The sequence below is a fragment of the Heterodontus francisci genome, chromosome 6 (assembly GCF_036365525.1).
Source record: "Heterodontus francisci isolate sHetFra1 chromosome 6, sHetFra1.hap1, whole genome shotgun sequence".
Lineage (NCBI taxonomy): Eukaryota > Metazoa > Chordata > Chondrichthyes > Heterodontiformes > Heterodontidae > Heterodontus > Heterodontus francisci.
In genome coordinates this window covers 9,513,726-9,538,120 of record NC_090376.1, presented here as the reverse complement: position 1 = coordinate 9,538,120, position 24,395 = coordinate 9,513,726, and the positions used below count along the sequence as shown (strand labels likewise).

General features: G+C 44.0%; 1 protein-coding gene across 3 annotated transcripts; it reads right to left on the bottom strand.

Moving 5' to 3' along the window:
• Positions 1–1,942: 1,942 nt before the first annotated feature.
• On the bottom strand, positions 1,943–17,615 carry LOC137371122 (serpin H1-like). 3 transcript variants are annotated; one of them, XM_068033091.1, is made up of 7 exons: positions 17,457–17,615; positions 16,285–16,328; positions 13,357–13,506; positions 10,123–10,730; positions 9,913–10,011; positions 7,294–7,526; positions 1,943–4,274 (listed from the first exon to the last, which is right to left on the bottom strand). In XM_068033091.1, the coding sequence occupies exons 4-7, from the start codon at positions 10,700–10,702 to the stop codon at positions 3,972–3,974; spliced, it is 1,215 nt and encodes a 404-aa protein (XP_067889192.1). In that variant the 5' UTR covers positions 10,703–10,730; positions 13,357–13,506; positions 16,285–16,328; positions 17,457–17,615; the 3' UTR covers positions 1,943–3,971. The 3 variants fall into 3 exon arrangements, with proteins under 3 accessions (XP_067889192.1, XP_067889190.1, XP_067889191.1); XM_068033089.1 differs by lacking the exon at positions 13,357–13,506; XM_068033090.1 differs by lacking the exons at positions 13,357–13,506; positions 16,285–16,328.
• Between the last annotated feature and the right edge of the window lie 6,780 nt (positions 17,616–24,395).

The following is a 24,395-nucleotide window of genomic DNA, read 5'->3' as shown; positions in this document are numbered from 1 at the left end:
AATCTTCAGCCAGAAGTGCAGAGTTGATGATCCATCTCGACCTCCTCCTGAAGTCCCCAGCATCACAGATGCCAGACATCAGTCAATTCGATTCACTCCACGTGATATCAAAAAATGACTGAAGGCACTGGATACTGCAAAGGCTATGGGCCCTGACAATATTCCGGCAATAGTACTGAAGACCTATGCTCCAGAACTTGCCGCGCCCTTAGCCAAGCTGTTCCAGTACAACTACAACATTGGCATCTACCCTGCAATGTGGAAAATTGCCCAGGTATGTCCTGTACACAAAAAGCAGGACAAGTCCAACCCGGCCAATTACTGCCCCATCAGTCTACTCTCAATCATCAGTAAAGTGATGGAAGGTGTCATCAACAGTGCCATCAAGCGGCACTTGCTTAGCGATAACCTGCTCAGTGATGCTCAGTTTGGGTTCTGCCAGGGCCACTCAGCTCCTGACCTCATTACAGCCTTGGTCCAAACATGGACAAAAGAGCTGAACTCAAGAGGCGAGGTGAGAGTGACTGCCCTTGACATCAAGGCAGCATTTGACCGAGGATGGCATCAAGGAGCCCTAGCAAAACTGGAATCAATGAGAATCAGGGGGAAAACCCTCCACTGGATGGAGCGAAAGGAAGATGGCTGTGGTTGTTGGAGGTCAATCATCTGAGCTCCAGAGTGGCACTGGGCACCGAGGAAAGCTCAGTAGAAGGGGACATGCTACAAGAGCACTGGTTCATTTAAGACGTACACCTTTGAGAATGTGGGCTTCACAAAGAATGTTCCTCAGGGTAGTATCCTAGGCCCAACCATCTTCAGCTGCTTCATCTTCTTTCAATCATAAGGTCAGAAGTGGGGATGTTGGCTGATGATTGCACAATGTTCAGCACCATTCGTGACTCCTCAGATACTGAAGCAGTCTGTGTAGAAATGCAGCAAGACCTGGACAATATCCAGGTTTCGGCTGATAAGCGGCAAGTAACATTCATGCCACACAAGTGCCAGGCAATGACCATTGCCAACAAAAGAGAATCTAATCATGTCCCCTTGACATTCAATGGCATTACCACTGCTGAATCCCCAACGATCAACATCCAAGGGGCTACCATTGACCAGAAACTGAACTGGAGTAGCCATATAAATACCGTGGCCACAAGAACGGGTCAGAGGCTTGGAATCCTGTGGCAAGTAACTCACCTCCTGACTCCCCAAAGCCTGTCCACCATCTACAAGTCAGGAGTGTGATGGAATGCTCTCCACTTGCCTGGATGGGTGCAGCTCCAACAACACTCAAGAAGCTCAACACCATCCAGGACAAAGCAGCCCGCTTGATTGGCACTCCATCCACAAACATTCACTCCCTCCACCACCGACTCACAGTGGCAGCAGTGTGTACCATCTACAAGATGCATTGCAGCAACGCACCGAGGCCCCTTAGACAGCACCTTCTAAACCTGTGACCTCTACCAACTAGGACAAAGGCAGCAGATGCATGGGAACACCACCACCTGCAAGACCTGCAAGTTCCCCTCCAAGTCACACACCATCCCGATTTGGAACTATATTGATGTTCCTTCACTGTTGGTGGGTCAAAATCCTGGAACTCCCTTTCTAACAGCACTGTGGGTGTACCTACCCCACATGGACTACAGCGGTTCAAGAAGGCAGCTCACCACCACCTTCAAGGGCAATTAGGGATGGGCAATAAATGCTGGCCTAGCCATCGACGCCCACATCCCATGAATGAATTTTAAAAAAACAAGGATGCTCATGGCAATTGGCAGTGCTCTAACATCAACCCTCACTGGTCAGATCTTCACTGGTTTTTCCAGGTCTGGTGAGTGTACGAGACCAGACACCCATAGGCCAAGTTTCCCTAACCCTCCCTCAAACCATACTCTCTGCAACAACTTCTCATTGAAGACAAAAAGGAGATAGAAAGGAAATTTGTCATTTCAAATTTTAATTGTGAAATGTAATCAAAGAGTGGTTCCACAGATGTTGTGACAGTTGCCACTAATCCATCTAAACAGATTTATGGTCCAGGAGGTTCTACAATATGAATAAATCCACTGTCAGTCAATGGGTAGATCAATGACAGAACTTTCTCCCAATGCGGTATTTTGTCATCAGCCCAATTTCAGGATATACATTCACCGCTCACAAAAACTGTTTCGGCCCTGCTCCTGATCAAGCCCCCAAACATTTTGTGGGAGTTGCTTTTGCACAAACCGGCTAAAATGCAATTTAAAAAAAAATAAATCTATTTGCCACAGGCTCTGTTCTTTATCCAGTAGGATACCTTGGTTGTTCTGAGCTTGAGGTGCAGGAAGTCACCAGCCCTTGGGGGTGCCCACCCACAAAACTTGCTGGGTTCAATCTGCGAGACGCCTCATGTTGAACCAGGTCAACACTTGATTAGAATAAATCAATGGGAAACCAAACACTCATGGCATCAGGCTAAGAATAGGGAGAGAGGTGATCTCAAATCATGTGTCAGTTTTCCCCCTTGATGTCTTTCTCCCCAGCGTACTCGAACACAACACAGATAATTGAGGTTCTCGTGGCCATTGTCCCATTTTTCCACCTTCGAGTTGGAGGATCCCTTCTACTTCTCCAACCATACAGAGTATTTACAGGATTTTCACCAGGTTTATTTAACACATCAGTATGACTACAAACAACTACTTGTGGGCGAGTCCAAAACTAGCGATTCATAAATATGAATACGAAATTCCCTTCTGGATTGATATTGGAGAAATTTCTATACCCAAAATGTGGAATTTTCTACCACGGAGCGTTTGATGTATGATGTATGAGGTGAATAGCAAAGGTGCATTTAAGGGGAAGCTGGATAAACACACGAAGGAGAAAGGAACTGAAGTTTATGTCGACAGGGTTAGATGAAGTCGGGTGGGAGGAGGCTCGTGTGGAGCATAAATACCAGAACAGACCAGTTGGACCGAATGGCCTGTTTCTTTGCTGTAAATTCTAAGTAACGTACGCTAAGTGGTGCAACTGGACTAATTTAGTGATGCACAGTCACCTTCTCTGACTCCAACCAGTAATAGTCTAGTTGCTCATACATCACCCAACAGTTAAAGTGTAAATTGCTCCCTGAAGACCATGGGACAGAAAAATTCAGAACTCTGTGCTGGGCATTTAACACAACTCAATTGGACCAAGTATGAAAACTTCACATCAAATCCCCATGATGACTGCAGGTCAATAGTTGCTGTATTCAATATGCTCCACAGCTCCACCACTCCTTGAGAATTTGAAACTCTCGTAGTAAATTCCATTTTTTTTTTTTTAAAAAGGCTGAGGTTTAAATCAAAATATTTCAAATCAAACCTTTCCAGAAGTGGTCAACATGTTTTATAAAAACATAAGACACTCATAAACCCCATCGGGAATCTAGGAGAAACTTCTTTACCCAAAGTGGTGAAAATGTGGAACTCACTGCCAGATGAATTTGTTGTGGTGAATGACATGGATGCATTTAAGGGGAGGCTAGATAAACACAAGAGAGAAAGGAATAGAAGGATATGATAGGGCACGGCCTGTTTCTGTGCTGTTAGTTTGATTTAATTCTCTATAGCCTTCAGTCCCATCACTGCTACTGATTGAACATACAGAAATTTTGTGGTGGAAGTAGTAATACAGCTTCACTGAGAACATGTTGTGGAACCAGAGTGGAGCTGGAAGCATCAGTTGCTTTTGGCTCAAATCCACCAGAATTTGGAGGGAGGGGTTGAGGGTTGGGAAAAGGGCCGTTAAGTGGCCAGTAATATCCCGCTGAGTTGTGATTGGAGATGGCCATTCTCCAAACAACTAGCACTCTAACCCAAAGACAGGACGCCAAACTGTTAAGATAGAATAGTTGACATTTTAACAATAACTTTAAAACGTGTTGCATTTTGCACATTGACCACAACACCTGCATCTTACGTACTGAACCCGAACTGAGGTTACAGCTCGTCATGCATTTTGCGACCTTCAGGCTTCACCAGCCGCCCAATGAAGAGGACTGAATTAGTCTTTTTGTCCTTGACCAGGAAGAAGAATGGGTGATCGGCGTAGAAGATCTCGGGATTCTTCAGCTCTTCTCGCGAATAGATGAAGGCGTCAAATGGGTTTCCATCAGTGCTCCACTCCAGGGCAGCAGCATGGAGGACATTGGCCAGGTAGAGGTCCTTCTTACCAGAGATCTTGGACAAGTCAGCTTTGCTTTTGTCAACAGCTGTGGTCAAACCCATGCTGGCCAGATGTTTCTAGGTTCAAAGTAAAAATTCATATAGGTCACAACTGGTGCAGGAGCATAAGAAGCGTTCAGTCCCTTGAGCCTGCTCCATCACTCAATTACAACACGGCTGATCTGCAGCTCAACTCCATTTGTTCCATATCCCTTGATACCCGTACCTCACAAATCTATTGAACTCCCTCCCACTCCCCCACCAACCACTGCCGTTTAAGGGGGAGGGGTGCAGAGGGGACAGCGTGCCATATTTCCACTACCCTTTGTGCCTTCTGATTTCACTCCTGAATGGTCAAGCTTTAATTTTAAGATTATGCATCCTTGTTCTTACTTTCCCACCAGAATAATAGTTTCTCCATATCTACCCTATTGAATACTTTTCGTTTGAACACCTTGAGCAGTTCACCTCTCAATCTCCTGTACTTAAGGTAATACAGGTCATGTTGAGGCAACCTGTCCTTATAATTTAACTCTGAGCAGGAGGAAGCTCTTCAATGTATTTTAGCAACAGCACAACATGATAGATCAATCATTAAATCAACAAAAGACATCCTGTATTTGTACAGCACATAATCACACCTCTCCAAAGTGCTTCTCAGGCAATGAATTACATTGTTGACTTAAGCCATTATTAAATGCCCAATGGGTGCAGCTCCAACATCATCCAGAACAGAGCAATCGACATCGATGGTGGCTCAGCCACTGGACTTAGGGTTACCAACTCTGGTGGGACATATTCTTCGAGGTCTCATCACATGACCTCCTCCCAGCCACCCACCTCCAAACTCTCCCACCATTGGTCACCTGACACACCCATACTTGCAAGTGTTCTGCCTTCTACAGCCAATCGAAAACGAATAGACTCTTCATTACCCGATTGGATGATTCTTGACTGTCAGTAAAACAGCCTTTTCCTCTCATCTCAGATATTTTCATAATGAGTAGCCAAAGTGTACAAATATGTATTGTTTTAAATACAGTTTTTAAAATTATTTCTATGTTTTTTTTTCATGGGGCTTCGCTTGCTGCAGTTTCCTGGAGATTAGATTTTAATTCCTGGAAATTCCAGGACAATCCTGAAGGTTTGGCGACTCCTAACTGGACTCAATATCCATCCCCTTCCACCAGTGGTGTACTGTGGTTATATGATACTGTAATGTATAGGAGGCATTCAGCAACTCACCAACTTCACTTGATCAGCAGCTTCCTATCACCTCTATCCCTAAAGAATAGCAGCAGTTTCGACATGGTAACACTATCATCTCCAAGACGCACACGGCTATTGCTTCATCAACAGCAATCAAAATCCCAGTGTTCCCTACACAACCTCCATCATGGAAGGACCATTAGCACATGAACTGCAACAGTTCAAGAAGGAAGCTCACCACCACCTTCTCAGGGCAACTAGGGATGGGACGCTTGCCAGCGTCGCCCGAGAACAAGCTTTGTTGTGGTAGTCCTTTTTGTGCATAGCAAGCTCCCACAAATAGCATGAATTTAGTGATTAGTTAATCTGCTTTGCTTAGCCCTCAACCATATTACTAAAACAAATTAACTGGTCATTGCTATGTGAGTGAAAATTGGCTGTCACGTTTCCTACATTATAACAGTTACTACACTTCAAAAGTACTTCATTGGCTGTAAACTGCATTAGGACATTCTGAGGTTGAGATAGATCAGTGCTATATAAATGCAAGCTCCTTCTTTCTTGGTATTAGGAGAGTGAAAGCAAGGCATGGTCAGGGACACAACGGACTAACAGGCTCTGGTGATGTAATTAGGCAACTTGATACCAGCGACTGCTCACCAAATCATCATTTGAAACCAAGAAAAAAATGAGGTATTTCCATTAAAAGAAAGACCTCTTAGCTAAAGTTAAGTCTATCATGGGTATTAGGAACAAAAGGAGGCCATTCAGCCCCTCAAGCCTTTTCCACCATTCAATTAGGTCATGGCTGATCTGTATCTTAACTTCATCGACCCGTCTTGGTTAAGTATCCCTTAATACCCTTATCCTATGAAAATCTATCAATCTCAGTTCTGAAAGTTTCGCTTGCCACCCAACCTCAACAGCTTCTGGGGGAGAAAGTTCCAGATTTCCACTATGCTTTGTGTAAAGAAGTGCCTCCTGACATCACCTCTAAACAGTCTAGCTCTAATTGTAAGGTTATGCCCCCTTGTTTTGGACCATTCCACCGGAGAAAATAGTTTCTATCGACCCCTTTAATCATCTTAAAACCTCAATCCGATCACCCCTTAATCTTCTAATGCAAGAGTATACAAGCCTAGTCTATGCAATCTGGCCTCGTAATTTAACCCTTTTAACCCCAGTAACATTCCGAACAAACTGGTTTTGAGAATGGGAAGCAGGTCAACTAACTTCCTTAAAAAACTAACAATGGCACCACACAGAGGAGGGAAAATAACCGCAAAACATTCCTGCTGTAAATTGCCTTTTCCTGAAGGGGTCGCAGTACACAGCCTTGGGAAAAGCAGCATGAATGAGCTACTATTTGAGAATAATGCTGGGCCCCAGATCCTGTCCCGACAAGGACACTTCCAATTGCTCCCTGAGCCACTTTATCATAAAAGTATTCAATAACAACCTTTAACGATCATTAGGGTGCCGGACCAAACTGAAGCCAATGTTCTAGACTTTGTCACTGTATCAATTTTAACTCAGTAGGGTAAAACTTTCGGTTCTCAGTTAGAAGGCTGAGGGTCCAAGTCTCCATTCCAGAGACCCGAGCCCATAATCCAGGCTGAAACTCCAACCGCAGGACTGAGGGAGTGCTGCACTGTCAGGGGTAGAGCCCTTGGCACTATTTCAAAGGACAGCAGGGGAGTTCTGACAAGCATCAGACCCAACATTTACTACTCAACTTACACCACTTTTAAAAAAGCTGTTTGTGAGATCTTGCTGTGCACAAATTGGCTGCTGCATTTCCCTACCTGTAAAGGAAGGGCTTTTTGGGATGTCCTAAGGTCGTGAAAGGTACTGTATGAATGCAAGTTCTTTCTAGTCTAAGGCTTACCTGTAGCTCATGGCTAACCCCCAACTTGATCTTTGGCAAGGAGATGGCCACAGCCTGTTTCTGAAGCTTGCCCAACCAGCTGTTGATCTGATCCTTGGTCAACAGTTTCTCTATTCTGTCCAGTGGCTGCAGGTAGTATGGCATGACAAAGACCATGCTGGATAGCTGGTGGGCCAGGGCCATCTCCAAAACGTACACCTGGTTGCTTTCGTCCTTATAGAAGTTATAAAGACCTAAAGTGGGAGAAAAACAAATACTGAATAGAGGGGTTCTATTTATTTTTATATTTAGAGATACAGCACTGAAACAGGCCCTTCGAGTCTGTGCCGACCAACAACCACCCATTTATACTAACCCTACAGTAATCCCATATTCCCTACCACCTACCTATACTAGGGGCAATTTATAATGGCCAATTTACCCATCACCTGCAAGTCTTTGGATGTGGGAGGAAACCGGAGCACCCGGTGAAAACCCACGCAGACACAGGGAGAACTTGCAAACTCCGCACAGGGAGTACCCAGAATCGAACCCGGGTCCCTAGTGCTGTGAGGCTGCGGTGCTAACCAATGTGTCGGGTTCAAAATCTTAAAAGGTTTTGATAGAGTAAATAAGCAGAAACTGTTTCCAGTGGCAGGAGGGTTGGTAACCAGAGGACACGGATTTAACGTGATTGGGACAAGAACCAGAGGGGAGATGAAATTTTTTTTTTTTTTTTTTATAAACGCAGATGGAAGCTAATAACTTTCAAAAGGAAATAGAATATTTGAAGGGGAGAAACTTTGCAGGAATATGGGGAAAGAGTAGCGTAGTGAGACTAATTGGAAAGCTCTTTCAAAGATCCAACACACGCACAATGGGCCAAATGGCCTCCTTCTGTGCTGTAAGATTCTAGGTGCGTTGCAAAGAAGGGAAGGAGCCCTGATTCCATCACCAATCCAGCTTCCCACCTCATCTCCTTTCCTCTGCTGGGCCATCAGTTAAGGTTGAGTTTGCCAAGCTCACTCTTACCCTAATTGACATCCTTGTAGTGAATGGATTCCAAATCAGTGTTGCTACCTGCTGGCTGGTGTGTGGAGACTCTGGCGTGAAATGTCAATTCACCCCTTCAGCGAGAGAATTTTTAAAAGTGAAGAGGTGATACTTCTTGCTAGATGGACACAGTCCCATTCCATTCTCCTTAACACGTAAATGCTCATGGGACTTTATTACAACTACAAGTATAACTAGTTGTATTTATATAGCAGCTTCAACATAGCAACCTATCCCGAGGTACTTCACAGGAGCATTGCCAAACAAAACAGTGGTTAGCACCGCAGCCTCACAACTCCAGCGACCCGGGTTCGGTTCTGGGTACTGCCTGTGTGGAGTTTGCAAGTTCTCCCTGTGACCACCTGGGGTGCTCCGGTTTCCTCACACTTGCCAAAGACTTGCAGGTTGATAGGTAAATTGGCCATTGTAAAAAAAAAAATGCCCCTAGTGTAGGTAGGTGGTAGGAGAATTGAGGGAAGGTGGGGATGTGAGAGGGAAAAAATGGGATTAATGTAGGATTAGTATAAATGGGTGGTTGATGGTCGGCGCGGACTCGGTGGGCTGAAGGGCCTGTTTCGGTGCTGCATCTCTCTATGACTCTATATTGGGACACACAGCCACATAAAAGAGATATTAAGACTGATGACCAGAAACTTGGTGAAGAGGTAGATTTTGAGAAGTGTCTTAAAGGAGGATAGAGAGGTGTAAGGAGGGAATTCCAAAGCTTTGGGCTTCCAATAGTAGAGTGATTAAATTAGTCACTAAATTAAATGGATTTAATTAGGCACACAGGACACTATTGTCCTCACTGCTTTTGCATTAGAATCTTGTTGCTGACAGATATCCAGTGACCCCTGCTGTAAAAGCATAGGTGTGGGTGTTTGGGGGAGGACAGGATTGAGCTCGGCTTCAACACCAGAAAATGCTCAGGCGTGGACTCCTGGGGAGGTCAGAAATTGGGCTCGGCTGTGAAGATAACTCATCCTCCGAGAGCCTCCTGACACCCAATGGCAATTCACGCACGTGTGCAAAGTGCCGAGACATATGGCCCTGGGTGAACTAGAAATTGGCAGATGAACCAGCACCTGCCAACCTGTACTCCAGCCAGGAGTCAGTACCTGCCACTGAGGAGGGGAAAAAGAAAGAACTTCCAATTTTATAGAGCCTTTCACAACCACAGGATACCTCAAAGCACTTTACAGCCAATGAAGTGCTTTCGAAGTGTAGTCACTGCTGTAATATAGGAAGCACAGAAGCCAATTTGCGCACAGCAAGCTCCCACAAACAGCAATATAATAATGACCAGATAATCTTATTTTTTAGTGATGTTGGTTAAGGGATAAATATTGGGCAGGACACTGGAGAGAACTCCCCTTCCTCAAAATGGTGCCACGGGATCTTCTACATCTTACCTAATAGGTCAGACGGGGCCTTGATTTAACGTCTCATCTGAAAGACGGCACCTCGGACAGTGTAGCTCTGCCTCAGTACTGCACTGGGAGCATTAGTGTAGCTCATAGGCTCAAGTCTCTGAAGTGGGACTCGAACACACAAACATCTGGCAAAAGTGAGGTGGAGGGCACATACCTGTGCGATGCATCATGTCAATCCCAACTGTTACAGATCGGCTCACCATGAAGCTACGCTGGTCTACCATCTTCTGGTGGAATTTCTCATCCCAGTGAGCTGTAAATAGGAAGGGAATAGTTAATTTAATTTGTTTGCTTGTAGAAGAGTAAATGGATTTAAACTCATGCCCAAAATACCAAATGTAATCACTATGGGAAACCACCATACGTTTGAAGAACATTGCGTTGACAATCATGGCACCGTCAGTTTTCTCCAGGGTTTTCGTGACCTCAGGAAGCTTGCCATCGGTGGTCTCTGCCGCCCACTCGTTGATGGACTTCAGTGCACCCTTCTTATCCCTGAAGTTGATTTTGGAATGCTCGTAGTTGTAGTGCTTCTTGCTCTTCTTCACAAAGTCCTCGGCAAAGTTGACTGAGGTAGGCCCGTACAGCCGGCTGCCGATCCTCCAGGTCACATTGCGCGCTGTGGAATTGCTGACTTCAACCAGCAGCTGGGAAAGTGCCGAGTGGAGCTTGTTGTCTTGGACTTTACTCATGTCGAGCATCGCCTTGGCCTCACTGGCGGTCGGATCCCTGGCAGCGAGCGACACCAGCCCGAGGGAAGAGGCGACCACCACAGGAGAGATCAGGATGTTCTCAGAGCCCTTGTCCTTGGCCATGGTTAGGTAGAGGTTCAGGCCCAGCTTGACGCTGCTGTCTGCCAGGGCGGTTGCGTGCTCACTCAGCTTCTCCTCAGCTGATGCAATGACGATCAGGAGGCTGACGGCTACAAGCTGGTTCATCCACATGGTTCCGGTGGACGTTGACAGTTAAATCCTGCAAAGTGAAGAGAAACAAAGCATTTACTCAGAGCCTCGAGGATGCTGAATGCTCAACTTCTGTTCCCATGCTCTTTATTAACCTCTCACGCCAAGGGCAGCACCTCCAACAGTGCAGCACTCCCTCAGTACTGAGCTCCAGTGTTAGCCCAGTGCTCAAAGACTGATGTGGGGCATAAAAGTCTGACTTCTGAGGCTAGAGCTTCATAACTAAACCAAGTGGACAACATTGAAATTTGACTGAGGGTTTTGGAGACCAGTGAATTCTCCTTTGCCGAGTCAGAGAGCAATGCAAAGCTATCAGTATAACTTGGGTCTGCATCGTTCCAAGTAAGAGTCTGAAATTGGTGGAGATATAATTACTTTATCATGAATCTAGCTCTGCCACATTCAGACAAGTTAAAAGAGGAATACAGATTAAAGCTACACTGGTGATGTCCTTCAACTGAAACCCCCACCCTAAACAGTTTATTTGTACTGAGGAAGACATCAACTGCTGTCTTGAGCAACTGCTGTCCTCTTTCTGGTGAGCCCTGTAAGGAGGTGTGTGTGTGTGTGTGTGTGTGTGTTATATTTGTGTGCAAGTATGTGTCTGTGTATATGCGTGTATTTTGCACATGTGCGTACAACAAAAACTTGCATTCATATAGTGCCTTTAATGTAATAAAACATCCCAAGGCGCTTGACAGGAGCATTATGGAACAAAATTTGATACGGAACCACAGGAGGGGATATTGGGCCAAATGGCCAAAAGCTTGGTCAAAGAGATATGTTTTAAGCAGCAACTTAAAGGAAAGAGAGAGGTAGAGAGATTTAAAGGAAGGAATTTCACAGCTTAGGCCTAGGCAGCTGAAGGCACAACCACCAAATGGCGGAATGATTAAGATCAGGGATGTGTAACAGGCCAGAATTGGCAGAATGCAGAGATTTCGGAGGGTTGTGGGCCTGAAGGAGATTACAGAGATAGGGAAGCATTTGAAAATAAGGATGAGAATTTTGAAACGGAGGCATTGCTTGACTGGGAAACAAATATAGATCAGCAAGCACAGGGGAAATGGATGAACGGGATTTGGTGCGAAGCACAGCAGAATGGGATTGGCTGTATGCCCCACATTGAGAGAAAGAGTTGTCTAGACTTGCATTTAGAGTTGTAGCCACAGAACTATTCCCTGCAAGCTGCCTTAAGGAGCAGTAAGACAGAAGAGGAGAATGAAATTTAAATAACACTACGTCAAGGCCGGTATGTAACCATTAAATGCCTATTTCGGATTTGTAGCTTTTCAGACACTGCTTGAGTCTCCAACAAGTAACAGATAAGCACAGTGGGCATTTCATTCTGTGCCAGCTAGTGAATCTTTAGCATTGGTCCCAAACAATTTTCTGTACAACTTCATCCAAAAGCTTCTCTGATTTGAGCAGCTGTCTACGTGGCAAAGCCTCAGCCAGTGAGGAAGGGACTTCCCAGGGTTTTCATAACATTCCCAGAAATCTGCTTCACACACTTGCTTATTCTGCAATAATTCACTCCTGGGTAATCATCACAATCAGATCACAAAGCTGCACGAGTCACACAGGGAGCAGTGACTTGTGTAATTATACACAATTTACTAGATAACAACCCACACTGGGCTCAGGATACCGGATAGCATCAACATACACAGAAGAACACACAGACACAGGCAGATAAAGGCTGCAGGTTTTCTTTGCAATTTCCTTCCTCTCCAACCCCAAGTAACAATTTTCTCGCCTCCTCTCTGACTCCACACCGACTCTTGCTGGGGCTCGGTACATCCCTACAGTGGCTGTGTCCACTACCCAGGCCAATAGTATCCCTTAACCAACACCACTAAAAGAAAAACAAGTAATCTGGTCATTATCTCATTCTGGTTTGTGGGATCTTGCTTTCTTCATGTTAGCTCTGAGCTTGTGGGGGGAAACTTTCCAGAAGCACATGTCCCATGAGAGGCCACATTTCAATTGGTTCATGTAGCAAATCAAAAATTGTAATTAATTCTCTTTGGATGTGTTTGTGGAGATGCGAGAAGAAGAAAGATAGGACTTTTTTTTTTTTATTCATTCATGCGTCGCTGGCTAGGCCAGCATTTATTGCCCATCCCTAATTGCCCTCCATAAGGTGGTGGTGAGCTGCCTTCCTGAACTGCTGCAGTCCATTTGGGGTAGGTACACCCACAGTGCTGTTAGGAAGAGAGTTCCAGGATTTTGACCCAGCGACAGTGAAGGAACGGCGATATTGTTCCAATTCAGGATGGTGTGTGACTTGGAGGGGAACTTGCAGGTGGTGGTGTTCCCATGCATCTGCCGCCCTTGTCCTTCTAGTTGGTAGAGGTCGTGGGTTTGGAAGGTGCTGTCGAAGGAGCCTTGGTTCATTGCTGCAGTGCATTTTGTATAATGTACGCACTGCTGCAACTGTGTCGGTGGTGAAGGGAGTGAATGTTTGTAGATGGGGTGCCAATCAAACGGGCTGCTTTGTCCTGGATGGTGTCGAGCTTCTTGAGTGTTGTTGGAGCTGCACCCATCCAGGCAAGTGGAGAGTATTCCATCACACTCCTGACTTGTGCCTTGTAGAAGTTGGACAGACATTGGGGAGTCAGGAAGTTACTCACCGTAGAATTGTACTCACTGATTCCAATTGAATCCAATTTTACTAGAGCTCTTTGAATCCATTTGGTTGGAGTTGACAAGCCAAGAGGGTATGATCACGCTACTGGGGGTGTTCTGTAGGCCTCCAAATAGTGAGAGATAGAGAGGCAAATCTGCAGGGAAATCAGAGAGATGTGCAAGAACTATAGAGTGGTGATATTGGGAGACTTTAATGACCCAAATATCGATTGGGATAATTTTAGAGTAAAGGGTAAGGAGGGAGAGGAATTTCTGAAATGTGTTCAGAAGAACTTCCTTGACCAGTATGTTCTCAGCCCAACTAGAAAGGAGGCATTAAAATAAAAGCAAAAAATACTACAGATGCTGGAAATATGAAATAAAAACAAAAAATGCTGAAAATACTCAGCAGGTCTGGCAGCATCTGTGGAGAGAGAAGCAGAAATAACATTTCAAATGCAACAGGCGGTAAAAAGGGCAAATGGTATGTTGGCCTTCATAGCGAGAGGATTCGAGTACAGGAGCAGGGATGTCTTGCTGCAATTATACAGGGCCTTGGTGAGGCTACACCTGGAATATTGTGTGCAGTTTTGGTCTCCTTATCTGAGGAAGGATGTTCTTGCTATAGAGGGAGGGCAGCGAAGGTTTATCAGACTGATTCCTGGGATGGTAGGACTGACGTATGAGGAGAGATTGAGTCGGTTAGGATTACATTCTCTGGAGTTCAGAAAAGTGAGGGGGATCTCATAGAAACCTATAAATTTCTAACAGGACTTGACGGGTAGATGCAGGAAGGATGTTCCCGATGGTGGGGGAGTCCAGAACCACAGTCTAAGGATATGGGGTAAACATTTCAGGACTGAGATGAGGAGAAATTACTTCACCCAGAGAGTGGTGAGCCTGTGGAATTCGCTACCACAGAAAGCAGTTGAGGCCAAAACATTGTATGTTTTCAAGGAGGAGTTAGATATAGCTTTTGGGACGAAAGGGATCAAAGGATATGGGGGGGAAAGTGGGAACAGGTTACTGAATTGGATGATCAGCCATGATCAGTATGAATGGCGGAGCAGGCTCGAAGGGCCAAATGGCCTACTCCTGCTCCTATTTTCTATGTTTCTAGGTCAGTGACCTTTCATCAGAACTGGCAAAGGTTAGAAATATTTTAAGTTTAAACCAAATAAAGTGGGGGTGGGGCAAGAGATAACAAAATGGAAGGTGTTGATAGGACAGAGGGTCACAGAGAATAACTGACAAGAAGGTCATGGAGCAAAGGCAAAGGGTGTGTTAATGGTCTGCCGAAAGACCAAGCATTAATGCAGAGAGGGTGTGAATTGACAGAAAAATGAACAGCCCTGGCCAGAAGCACAAATATGAAAAAAATGGGCAAGCACATGGTAAAAAAAAAATGAAACAAACTAAAATAAAAATAAAAAGTAAAAAAGAAAAAAATATAACTAAAAATAAAAAGGGGAGCCCATCTGACGTATACATCACATGACCTCCAACCCCCCACCCACCCCCGCCGACTGCTCCACTCCCACACTTGTGCCATTGGTCACCTGAAATGTCCACCCTCATGGCAACCAGCATTGCCACAGCCAATTGGGAAACGAACAGACTTTTCATTAACCAACTAGATAATTCTTGACTGTCAGTTAGAAGAGCCTTTTTACCCCATTCACCATTATTTTTATAATGAATAAAGAAAGAAACTGAAAAAAGAAACAATTTTGTTTCACACCCCTGTTGATTTTTCTCCCTAGTTTCTCAGAGACTGCAGGGCAAACCTGATGAATTGGCAACCCCAGGTCCCTCAGACAATAGTCTGGCCACACCCAAACGCAGTTGGTTAAACTTACTGCCTTTAATAAATTTAAACAAAAACACAGACCGGGATACGCAGCTCCCTCACCAATCTCTTCTGTAAAAAGGAGCCTATCGCTTCAAATAAACTGCAGCTGTTTCTGCGAGGCTTCAGGGGAAAAAAAATTCAATCAGCAAGCTTTCCTCTCCTTGGGGGAAAAATGTTTGTTATACAAGAATTCAATCCTTTCTCATTTCCTGATCAGGAAAATTAGATTAAACCAGTGTAATGACTGCTGCCTTTGTTTCAGGAGCTGCGACAGAGAGGAGACCGGATGCAAAACAACAAAAACTTGCATTTATATAGCACCTTTAAGATGGCAAAACATCCCAAGGCATTTCATACAAGTGTAAAGAGAACAGATTTAACACTTAGGAGATATTCGGTAAGGGGACTCAAAAGCTTGGTCAAAGATGTTGGCTTTAAGGAGCATTGTAAAGAAAAAGACAGGGGTAGAGAAAGGTAGAGATGTTTAGCGAGGAAAATCCAGAGTTTAGGGCCGAGACGGCTGAAGGCACGGCCACCGAGTGAACAGCGATTAAAATTAGGGATGTTCAAAAGGCCAGAGTTGGAGCTGCGGCAGATTTCTTGGAGAGTTGTAGGGCTGGAGGCCGTTACAGAGACAGGGAGTGGCAAAGCCATGGAGAGATTTGAAAACGAGTAATGAGAATTTTAAAATTTGACTTTTTTTTGTCCCTCTTATCTCTGGAGACTGAAAAATGCAGCATCTTAGCAGATAGGAATGAACTCAAATGTCTACATAACTCTACTAACTGAGTTTTAAATGCAACATTCCACGTGGCAGGGGCCTCATCTGTGGAATGCAATGAGACAGAGAACAGAATGATTTCATGTTACGACAGCATTCTGTCCCTGCACGCAACCAGATAGAGTGAGAGAAAAAAATCTGGCTACATTCCTTTCTCTGTAAATCAGTGCCCCGCAGTAGTGAGATTCTGAGATTACTGATCCCTGTGATTACTGTCATCAGAGAACCTGTAAGATTTGGGAGAAGTACATTAACAATCTTCAAAAAAACAAAATCACAATAAATATCAGAGGGTCTAACCTTGCAACTTTTTGAAAGTGATGTCAACTTTTGCCTTTGTCATTCTGAAAGAAAATAAACAAATCAAGCACAGGATCATTTCCCCAGGACTTCGAAGAAAATGGGAATGTGTGGCCGGAGTGGTTTTAGTGAAGTGGGGAGATCACATTTTTCTCTGCCTTTTAAAAAAAATAACCCTGCTTTAAGGCTTTTGATAAAAGGACTGCCCAGCAATCACTAAGGGAAGAGGGGGTGGGGTGGGGAGGGGGCAAGGAAAGAAATAAAATCAGCCAATGACTGATGCCAGAGTTGACAATTTTTTCCAGACTTCTGGAAGTTTCCTTATCCATTCCCTCTCCTGTCTAAAATTAGAATGGATCTCCAATTTAGATTATTAGTACTAAGACACAAAATACAAAGTGCAACAAAACAATAAAACAACTTTTAGGACTTGATAGAGCGAAAAGTTTATAAGTTTAATTTTAAGAGACTATTTGCCAAAGTTTGCCCGGTCTTGCCATAGAGTCCAGTTTGACTTCTTGCTATTTCTCCAGTTTTTTCTGTCGTCAACCCTCGGGTTTGTCTCCCATTCCCTACTAGGAATCAAGAACAGCCATTTTTGAAAATCTATTTTTTTTCCAGGAGAACTTTGAAGAGCATCGGAAACACAAACCCTGATTTGTTTTTATAAAATCATAGCGGGTTTCTGGGCACGTAAAGCACAGAAGACAAAAGGGATACAGCAGATAGGCTCGAGAAGATTGCTAATTAATTATAACCATGGTAAATTGTTAATTTTCTACAAATAATTTAATAGATTGTTGTCTTAACAGATATGGACACATCCCAAACATCTATAGAATTCTACAGACTGTGCTTTAAATGTATCATTTGTACAAGTTTTTAAAAAATAATTACATAATTTTTTGTCTCACTGAAGTATTTTTCTCTAAAAGTTGGAAACGATTCCAAGTAGCAACATGAGTATTCTAACCAACACTGGACTATCCCTGACAGGAGAGAGAAAGCGGTAGTGTAAAAAGTTTTGCAAACTTCTTAAGTTCCATAACTTTCCATTCCAAATAGCGCCAGGCAGCTGAACAATGAGCTCTGTATTACATTGTCCCATTGCTGTTCAGCCAGACTGTGGGTACTGCTTCTCCCCAAAGCTCCTGCTTGATCAGGACTCTTACCTGCTTTTCTCTGCGTTTCCTTGGTCCTCTTGGCTCTCCGACCAAAGCCCTGACGGCTGATCTTCGATGGAAAGTTCTCGAAAACTGGTTTAACAAAGCTCCCTTGCAAGGTTTATTTAAAGGATGAACTCCGAACCGGGCAAACTTGGGTTCTGATCCCTCCCACCGAGCTAGGATGTTTCCGCTGGGTCCCAAAGACCACCGTTCCTAATTTAGTTACTCGAACACACCAGGTACAAAGCCATGCTGTGCAGAAAGACAATGCAGGCAACATCTTTATATGCAACGAAGAAACATGAATACTGGCAGTTAGTACCGCATGCCTTATCTACAGTAGCAAATCGTATAGTCAGATATCACGATAGAAACAGAAATGTTTATACAACAAGTTTCATTTATATCATTAAACATCCCAAACTTTGCAGGAGGGTTACCAAACAAAATTTGACACAGAGTCACATAAGGAAATATTAGGTCAGATGACAAAAAGCTTGGTTAAAGAGGTCAGTTTTAAGGAGCATCTTAAAGGAGGTAGAGAGGAGGAGAGGTTCAAGGAGGGAATTCCAGAACTTAGGGTCCAGGCAGCTGAAGGCACGGCTGCCAATCGTGGAGCGACAAAAATCCTGGTTGAGCAGGAGGTCTGATTTGGATGAATGCAGAGATCTCCGAGGTTGGTAGGTATGGAGGAGGTTACAGAGATACAGAGGGGCGAGGCCAGGGAAGGATTTAAATACAATAATGAAATGTTAAAATTGAAGTGTTGCTGGATCGGGAGTAAATGTAGGTCAGGGAGCACAGAAGGAGGCCATTCAGCCCATCATATCTGTGTTGGCTGTTAGCTAGAGCGATCTGAAAGAAATCTCTCTGCCCCCTCTTTCATCCTCATCGACCAGTGTCTTCCTCTGTTTCAAACATTTATTTAATTTTTCCTTCTCTCTGTCTCTGTGGGAAAAATTCCATGCTCCATCAGTCCTCTGCTAAGGAAAGTTCTCCTAATTTCTCTACTCACTGTAAATGATGAACACTCACCATTAACTCTCCAACTAGAGGAAGTTGACTTTCCCAATTAATTATTTTAAACCTGCATAATTATCAAAAAACACAACTAACTCACCCCTTAACCTTCTTTATTCCACTGGAAATAGTACCAGTATCTCAAGTCTCTCCTAATGCTTATCTTTTCCCATCTCTGGAATCATCCTGGTGAATCTATGCTGTACACTCATGACTATTCTTCTTGTAATGGGTTGCCTGAAACGGCACGCAGTACACCAAATGTGACCAAAGCAATGTTTTGTACACATTTCTCACTACCTACTGCCTCTGTTTATAAACCCCCTAAAAATCCTGTTTGTCATATCACCTCCTGTACAGATACCACACTCAGTCTGGACCTACATGAAATTGCTGACTGTAGTGGAACCAGGTGATGAAGTTGCTGAGATGTTGACCTTTCACCTGTGGAACCTGAATGAAAGTCTTGTCGCTCTGTCAGCCATACTTGATATGGGTTTGGGACAGTCTCCATGAGAATGAGAAGTAAGAATTTGCATTTATATAGCATCTTTCATGACCTCAGAACTTCCCAAAGCATTTTACAGCCAATGAAATATTTTGGAAGTGTAGTCACTGTTGTAATGTAGCTGTTGTCACAGCCAATTCGCGCACATGGTGGGGCAAAGGAATGGGGGATATACAAGGACAGAGAGATACACATTGCATGTACATGCTATCATATTTACTCATCCATGCGCAAACTACAGATGCAAGCATAAATAAAAATACTTACTACATGTAATAGCACATAGATAAAATGCATATATACTACACATACTCAAAGGACTTGAGCCCATAATCCAGGCTGACAAAGCCAGTACTGAGGAAGTGCTGTTCTGTCTTTCGGATGAGTTAAACTAGGGCCCTTTCTGCTTTCTCAGCTAAGTGCAAAAGATGCCATAGCACTGTGCAAAGAAGAACAGGTGAGTCCTCCTCGGTGTGCTGGCCAATACTTATACCCAAACCAATATCACTAAAAATAGCTTATCTGGTTGCTTATTTCAGTGCTTGCTCTGTGTTAATTGGCCGCCCTGTTTCCCGTATTGAGACAGTGACGACTCTTCTAAAGTATTTTCTAAAGACCTGCTGAGTGGTTCCAGCATTTCTTGTTTTTATTTCAGATTTCCAGCATCCGCAGTATTTTGCTTTTATTCTTCTTAAGTATTGGCTGGGAAGAACTTTGGGACATCCTGAGATCATGAAAGGCGCTACAGAAATACAGATGTTTCCCAGACTGAACCATTTCTGTGAGTCAAACAAAAATCATACATCATGTTTGAAAGAACCTGATCAGACTTTTAAAAGCCGATTTATGCCTGCAACCCAAGTTGCACCCGCCTCCTGAAATTAAGAAAATGTAACTTGGTGGTCTTTAGGACCCAGAGGCATCAAGATCTGGAGGTGATGTAGCTGACATGCCTTTGGGAGGGAGCAGAAATGAAAGACTACTTTGAAGGATTGTTGAATTCGGTACTTCGAACGTTTTATGAATTAATGTGTTTCCTCCCGTGTCTGAGAAATCACACACATCCTAAAACTAGTAACGAATTACTCTAAAGTTTTAAGTAGAATGGAAAGTTTGATTGCCTATATCAGTCATTCCTTTTTATTTGTAAATTTGTAACTGAACTGGACAGTTCGGAGTGAGAACTGGCTAAGATAAAGTTGTTAACCTGTTTTTATGGGTAATATTTAAGCTTTTGACAGAGGACAGTTTTGTTCTATTGGGACCTTTTCTCAGTCACTGTAGCTCCCTCCCCCATCCTGATCTGTGCCACGTAGCAGAAACTGGAGCTGGATGGAGGCAGACTGAAATCCTCTTCCACCCACACTAGCTGAACAGTACAATGTACAGCCTAAGCTTCTAATGCAGTTAATGCAGTTTCAGTAGCTTTACAGAAACAATGCGTTGAGATGATCCGACAGATATTTTCCCAAGCTCTGGAATTCTCTCACTGAAGGGAGGAAGTTTGTCCAACACCTTTAACAACCTCACAGTATCCCAAAGTGCTTTAAGGGGGATTAAGCACTTTGGAAATGCTGCCAATGTTGTAATATATGGAAATGCAATGACCATTTTGTGCAAAGCAAGCTCCCACAAATAGTAACGAGAAAAATGATCAATTTAATCTGTTTATTAGTGACATTCTTTCTTTCTTTTGGGCCTCCTTATCTCGAGAGACAATGGATACGCGCCTGGAGGTGGTCAGTGGTTAGTGACATTGGTTGAGCAATAAATATTGGATCCAGGACATCGGGGACAGCTCTTCATAATAATGCTATGGGACTTTTTTTTATGTCCACTTGATTTAACTTCTCATCCAAAAGACGGCACCTCCGGCATTGCAGCACCCCCTGAGTACTGCATTGGAGTGTTAGCCTGAATTTTATGCTCAAGTCTCTGGACTGGGGTTTGACCCAATGACTATTTGATATTGGGAGGCTGTTCAACTGTAGGTGGTGTTATAGATAGGTTCATCCTGTCTTTGGTTGTTGTATACGCATATATATGTGCATATACATATAAACACATATATATACAAACACACACATATGTTCATGCATGAACACACACTACTGAGAGGGGTTATACAATAACGATAAAGATTGAGATTGCTGGTGTATTTTCTCATGCCTAGCTCAGAACACCAAAGTCAATTTAATGCTTGCACTCTGACGCTGACTGAACTCAACCGAGTACAGACCGAGGCATAATACCGAGACCTCCTCGGGAAATGCATTTACCCACCCTGAACAATCGGGATTGTTTCCATGTATTAAAGATAAAATCATTTAGCCTCATCACACCCCCTCCCCTTACCCCGCCTCCTCAATAAAATCATTCCTGTTACTCGAGGGAGCAGCCATTCTGTGATTGCCTGGCACTTGATTTAGTTTGACAAAGTCTCCATTAAGTTAAGTTAAATACGACTCTTTCCTTTCTCCTCTCGCCTCTTTTGGGGAAATGATGCAATGTGTGGGGAGAGTTTCAAGATGAAAAACTGAGTGCATTAACACCCATTTTTTTGAGCAGTCTGAGTGGCCTTACAGCTGCAAAATGGTGACTGCGGTCATAGAGTCATACAGCACAGAAACAGGCCCTTCAGCCCATCATGTCTGTGCCAGCCATCAAGCACCTACCTATTCTAATCCCATTTTCCAGCACTTGGCCTGTAGCCTTGTATACTATGGTGTTTCAAGTGCTCATCTAAATACTTCTTAAAAGTTGTGAAGGTTCCTGCCTCTACCACCCCTTCAGGCAGTGCGTTCCAGGTTCCAACCACCCTCTGGGTGAAAATCTTTTTCCTCAAATCCCCTCTAAACCTCCTGCCCCTTACCTTAAATCTATGCCCCCTGGTTATTGACCCCTCCACTAAGGGAAAAAGTTTCTTCCTATCTAATCTATCAATGACCCTCATAATTTTGTATACCTCAATCATGTCCCCCCTCAGCCTTCTCTGCTCGAAGGAAAACAACCCTAGCCTTTTCAGTCTCTCTTCATAGCTGAAACGCTCCAGCCCATGTGTGCACGTTTGTGGAGCGAATCACACTGGATGGTGTATTAGTGCAAGCATAAGTGCAAGTGCAGTAAGCATCCGCAGGAAGTAGTCGAGCGAGCAGATCATCATGTCAATCAGCAAAACTGATTTGATGCCAATGGTGCCATTTCGGAGCCCAATGCCCCAGTTGATGCCCTCTCCTAACCTCACAAAGCTGTCACCAGCAGGAAGGGACCCCCCTCCCCACCAACAGTGCTATTTAAAGGGATCCTCAGCTACTTAACTACTTACAAGTTAGTTGCTGGTTGTTTTCTTTTGGTTGTTGCTTCAATTCTACAAGTCTTTGGTGCTTTCTATAGTTGTTTAAAGTTGCAAAAGTCTACAGTCAGTGAGTGGAGTGGCAGGTGCTAAAGGACTTTATGCTGACTTCAAGGTTTCTGTATAAACCAGTTGTTCCCAGACATAGGCCTTCCCCTTGGAATACAGCATGATTGGGAGCATGAGCAGAGGCACTGCAGAGCAGGACAAGCTGCTGAAAGAAGGAGGGGTAAAGGTTCCTCCCACCCACACCTCTGCGAGGAAAAGTGTGTGAGGTGATTGCGTTTAGTGAGGACGTCCTCATTGAAATCTGCCACTGGCTACAGCCACAACTGCAACCTCAGAGTAGAGCAAGGGCAGCACAGCCTTGAAGATGACTGTGGCAATGAAATTTTACGCATCTGGCTTCTTCTAGGCTGGAGCTGGAGACATTTGCAACATCGCACAGTTTGCCATCCACTTTTGGAGAAGGGAGGTCACAGAGGCTCTCTATGCATTGGGAACTAATTATATTTCATTCTCTCTTGCTAGAGTCAAGCAGGTGATGCAAGCTCACAGCTTCGTTGGGACTGCAGGCTTTCCACGGTGCAGGGTACCATTGACTACAGGCACATTGCTTTGTGGGTTCTGCCTATCAACTCTACCCTATACTGCAACTGAAAGGGATTCCCACTCCCTCAATGTTCCATTATGTATGACCATAAACAGTGAATCATGCAGGTCAATGCCCAGTATCCTTGCAGCAGTAAAGGTACCTTTTTTCTGGGGTAGCCCACTGCCCCATATCCCTGCAATTTTTTCTCCTTCAAGTATTTATCCAACTCCCTTTTGAAGGCTACTATTGAATCGATATCCACTACCTGACCATGCAGTGCTTTCCAAATCCTAACCCCTTGTTGCATAAAGGTCTCTGGTTCTTTTGCCAATCATCTTAAATCTGTGGCCTCTGTTTGTTGACCCTTCAGCTATTGGAACCAGTTTCTCTTTATTTATTTAGTCTATCTAAACCCTTCATGCTTTTGACCACCTCTATCAAATCTCCTCTTAGCCTCCTCTGCTGTAAGGAAAATAACCTCAACCTCTCCAGTCTATCGTCAAAACTGTAATCCCTCATTCTTGGAACCATTCTATTAAATCTCTTCTGTACCCTTTCCATAGCCTTCACATCCTTCCTCAGGTAGGTTATCCAGAATTGGAGACAATAAGGCAGCTGGACAGAACTAAAGTTTTATATAACGATACAAAAATAAAACACGGGTCAATATTATATCTCACTGTGGCTTCTTGGTTTACTTTTCTCACAGGGGATAAGACACAAGGGCGTTGGGCGAGGAGGGGGAGGGGGGGTGTTGCGGTCAAAGGCGGTGAAATTGGTCTCCGCCAAGAGCATGCAAGAGGGGCATGGTCAATCGACTGTTCCAGCAATGCCTCAATTTTAAAATTCCCATCCTCGTGGTCAAATCCTTCCATGGCCTAACAACCTCCCCGCCACCATCTCTGTAAGTCCCTCCAGCCCTACAATGCTTTGTGATATCTGAGCTCCTCCAATTCTGGCTTCTTGTGCATCTCTGATTTTCATTGCTCCACCATTGGTAGGCCATGCCTTGAGCTGCTTGGGCCCTGCACTCTGAAATTCCCTGTCTAAACCTCTCCACTTCTTTAAGGCATTGCTTAAAACCTACCTCTTTGACCAAGCTTTTGGTCACCTGTCCTAATATCTCCATAAGTGGCTCAGTGTCAAATTTTGTTTCATAATCGCTCCAGTGAAGCACCTTGGGACGTTTTACTACATTAAAGGTGCTATATAAATGCAAGTTGTTGTTGTTTTTGTTGCTTTACATCATGTCCTGTTTTGTTGTAAATTAATCCTGACCACATGATTCTGAATCAAAGATTGTTGACAGGGACACAAAGAAAGAAAAGTATGAATGAGAGGAAGGGCCTGCATTTGTATCAGGGCAGTGGAACCAGATTCAATAGTAACTTTCAAAGAGAATTGAATAAAAACTTGAAAAGCATGGGGGATGAGCACAGGCAATGGTACTAATTCAAACCATTAGCTCCC

Bases quoted from the DNA above. Each gene is read 5' to 3' on its own strand.
- LOC137371122 (XM_068033091.1), bottom strand. From the start codon at position 10,702: ATGTGGATGAACCAGCTTGTAGCCGTCAGCCTCCTGATCGTCATTGCA. The intron at 7,527-9,912 runs GTATGTGCCCTC...CTCCCACTTTAG, and splicing joins TGACATGATGCATCGCACAG to GTCTTTATAACTTCTATAAG. The intron at 4,275-7,293 runs GTAAGCCTTAGA...CTTTGAACCTAG, and splicing joins GGGTTAGCCATGAGCTACAG to AAACATCTGGCCAGCATGGG.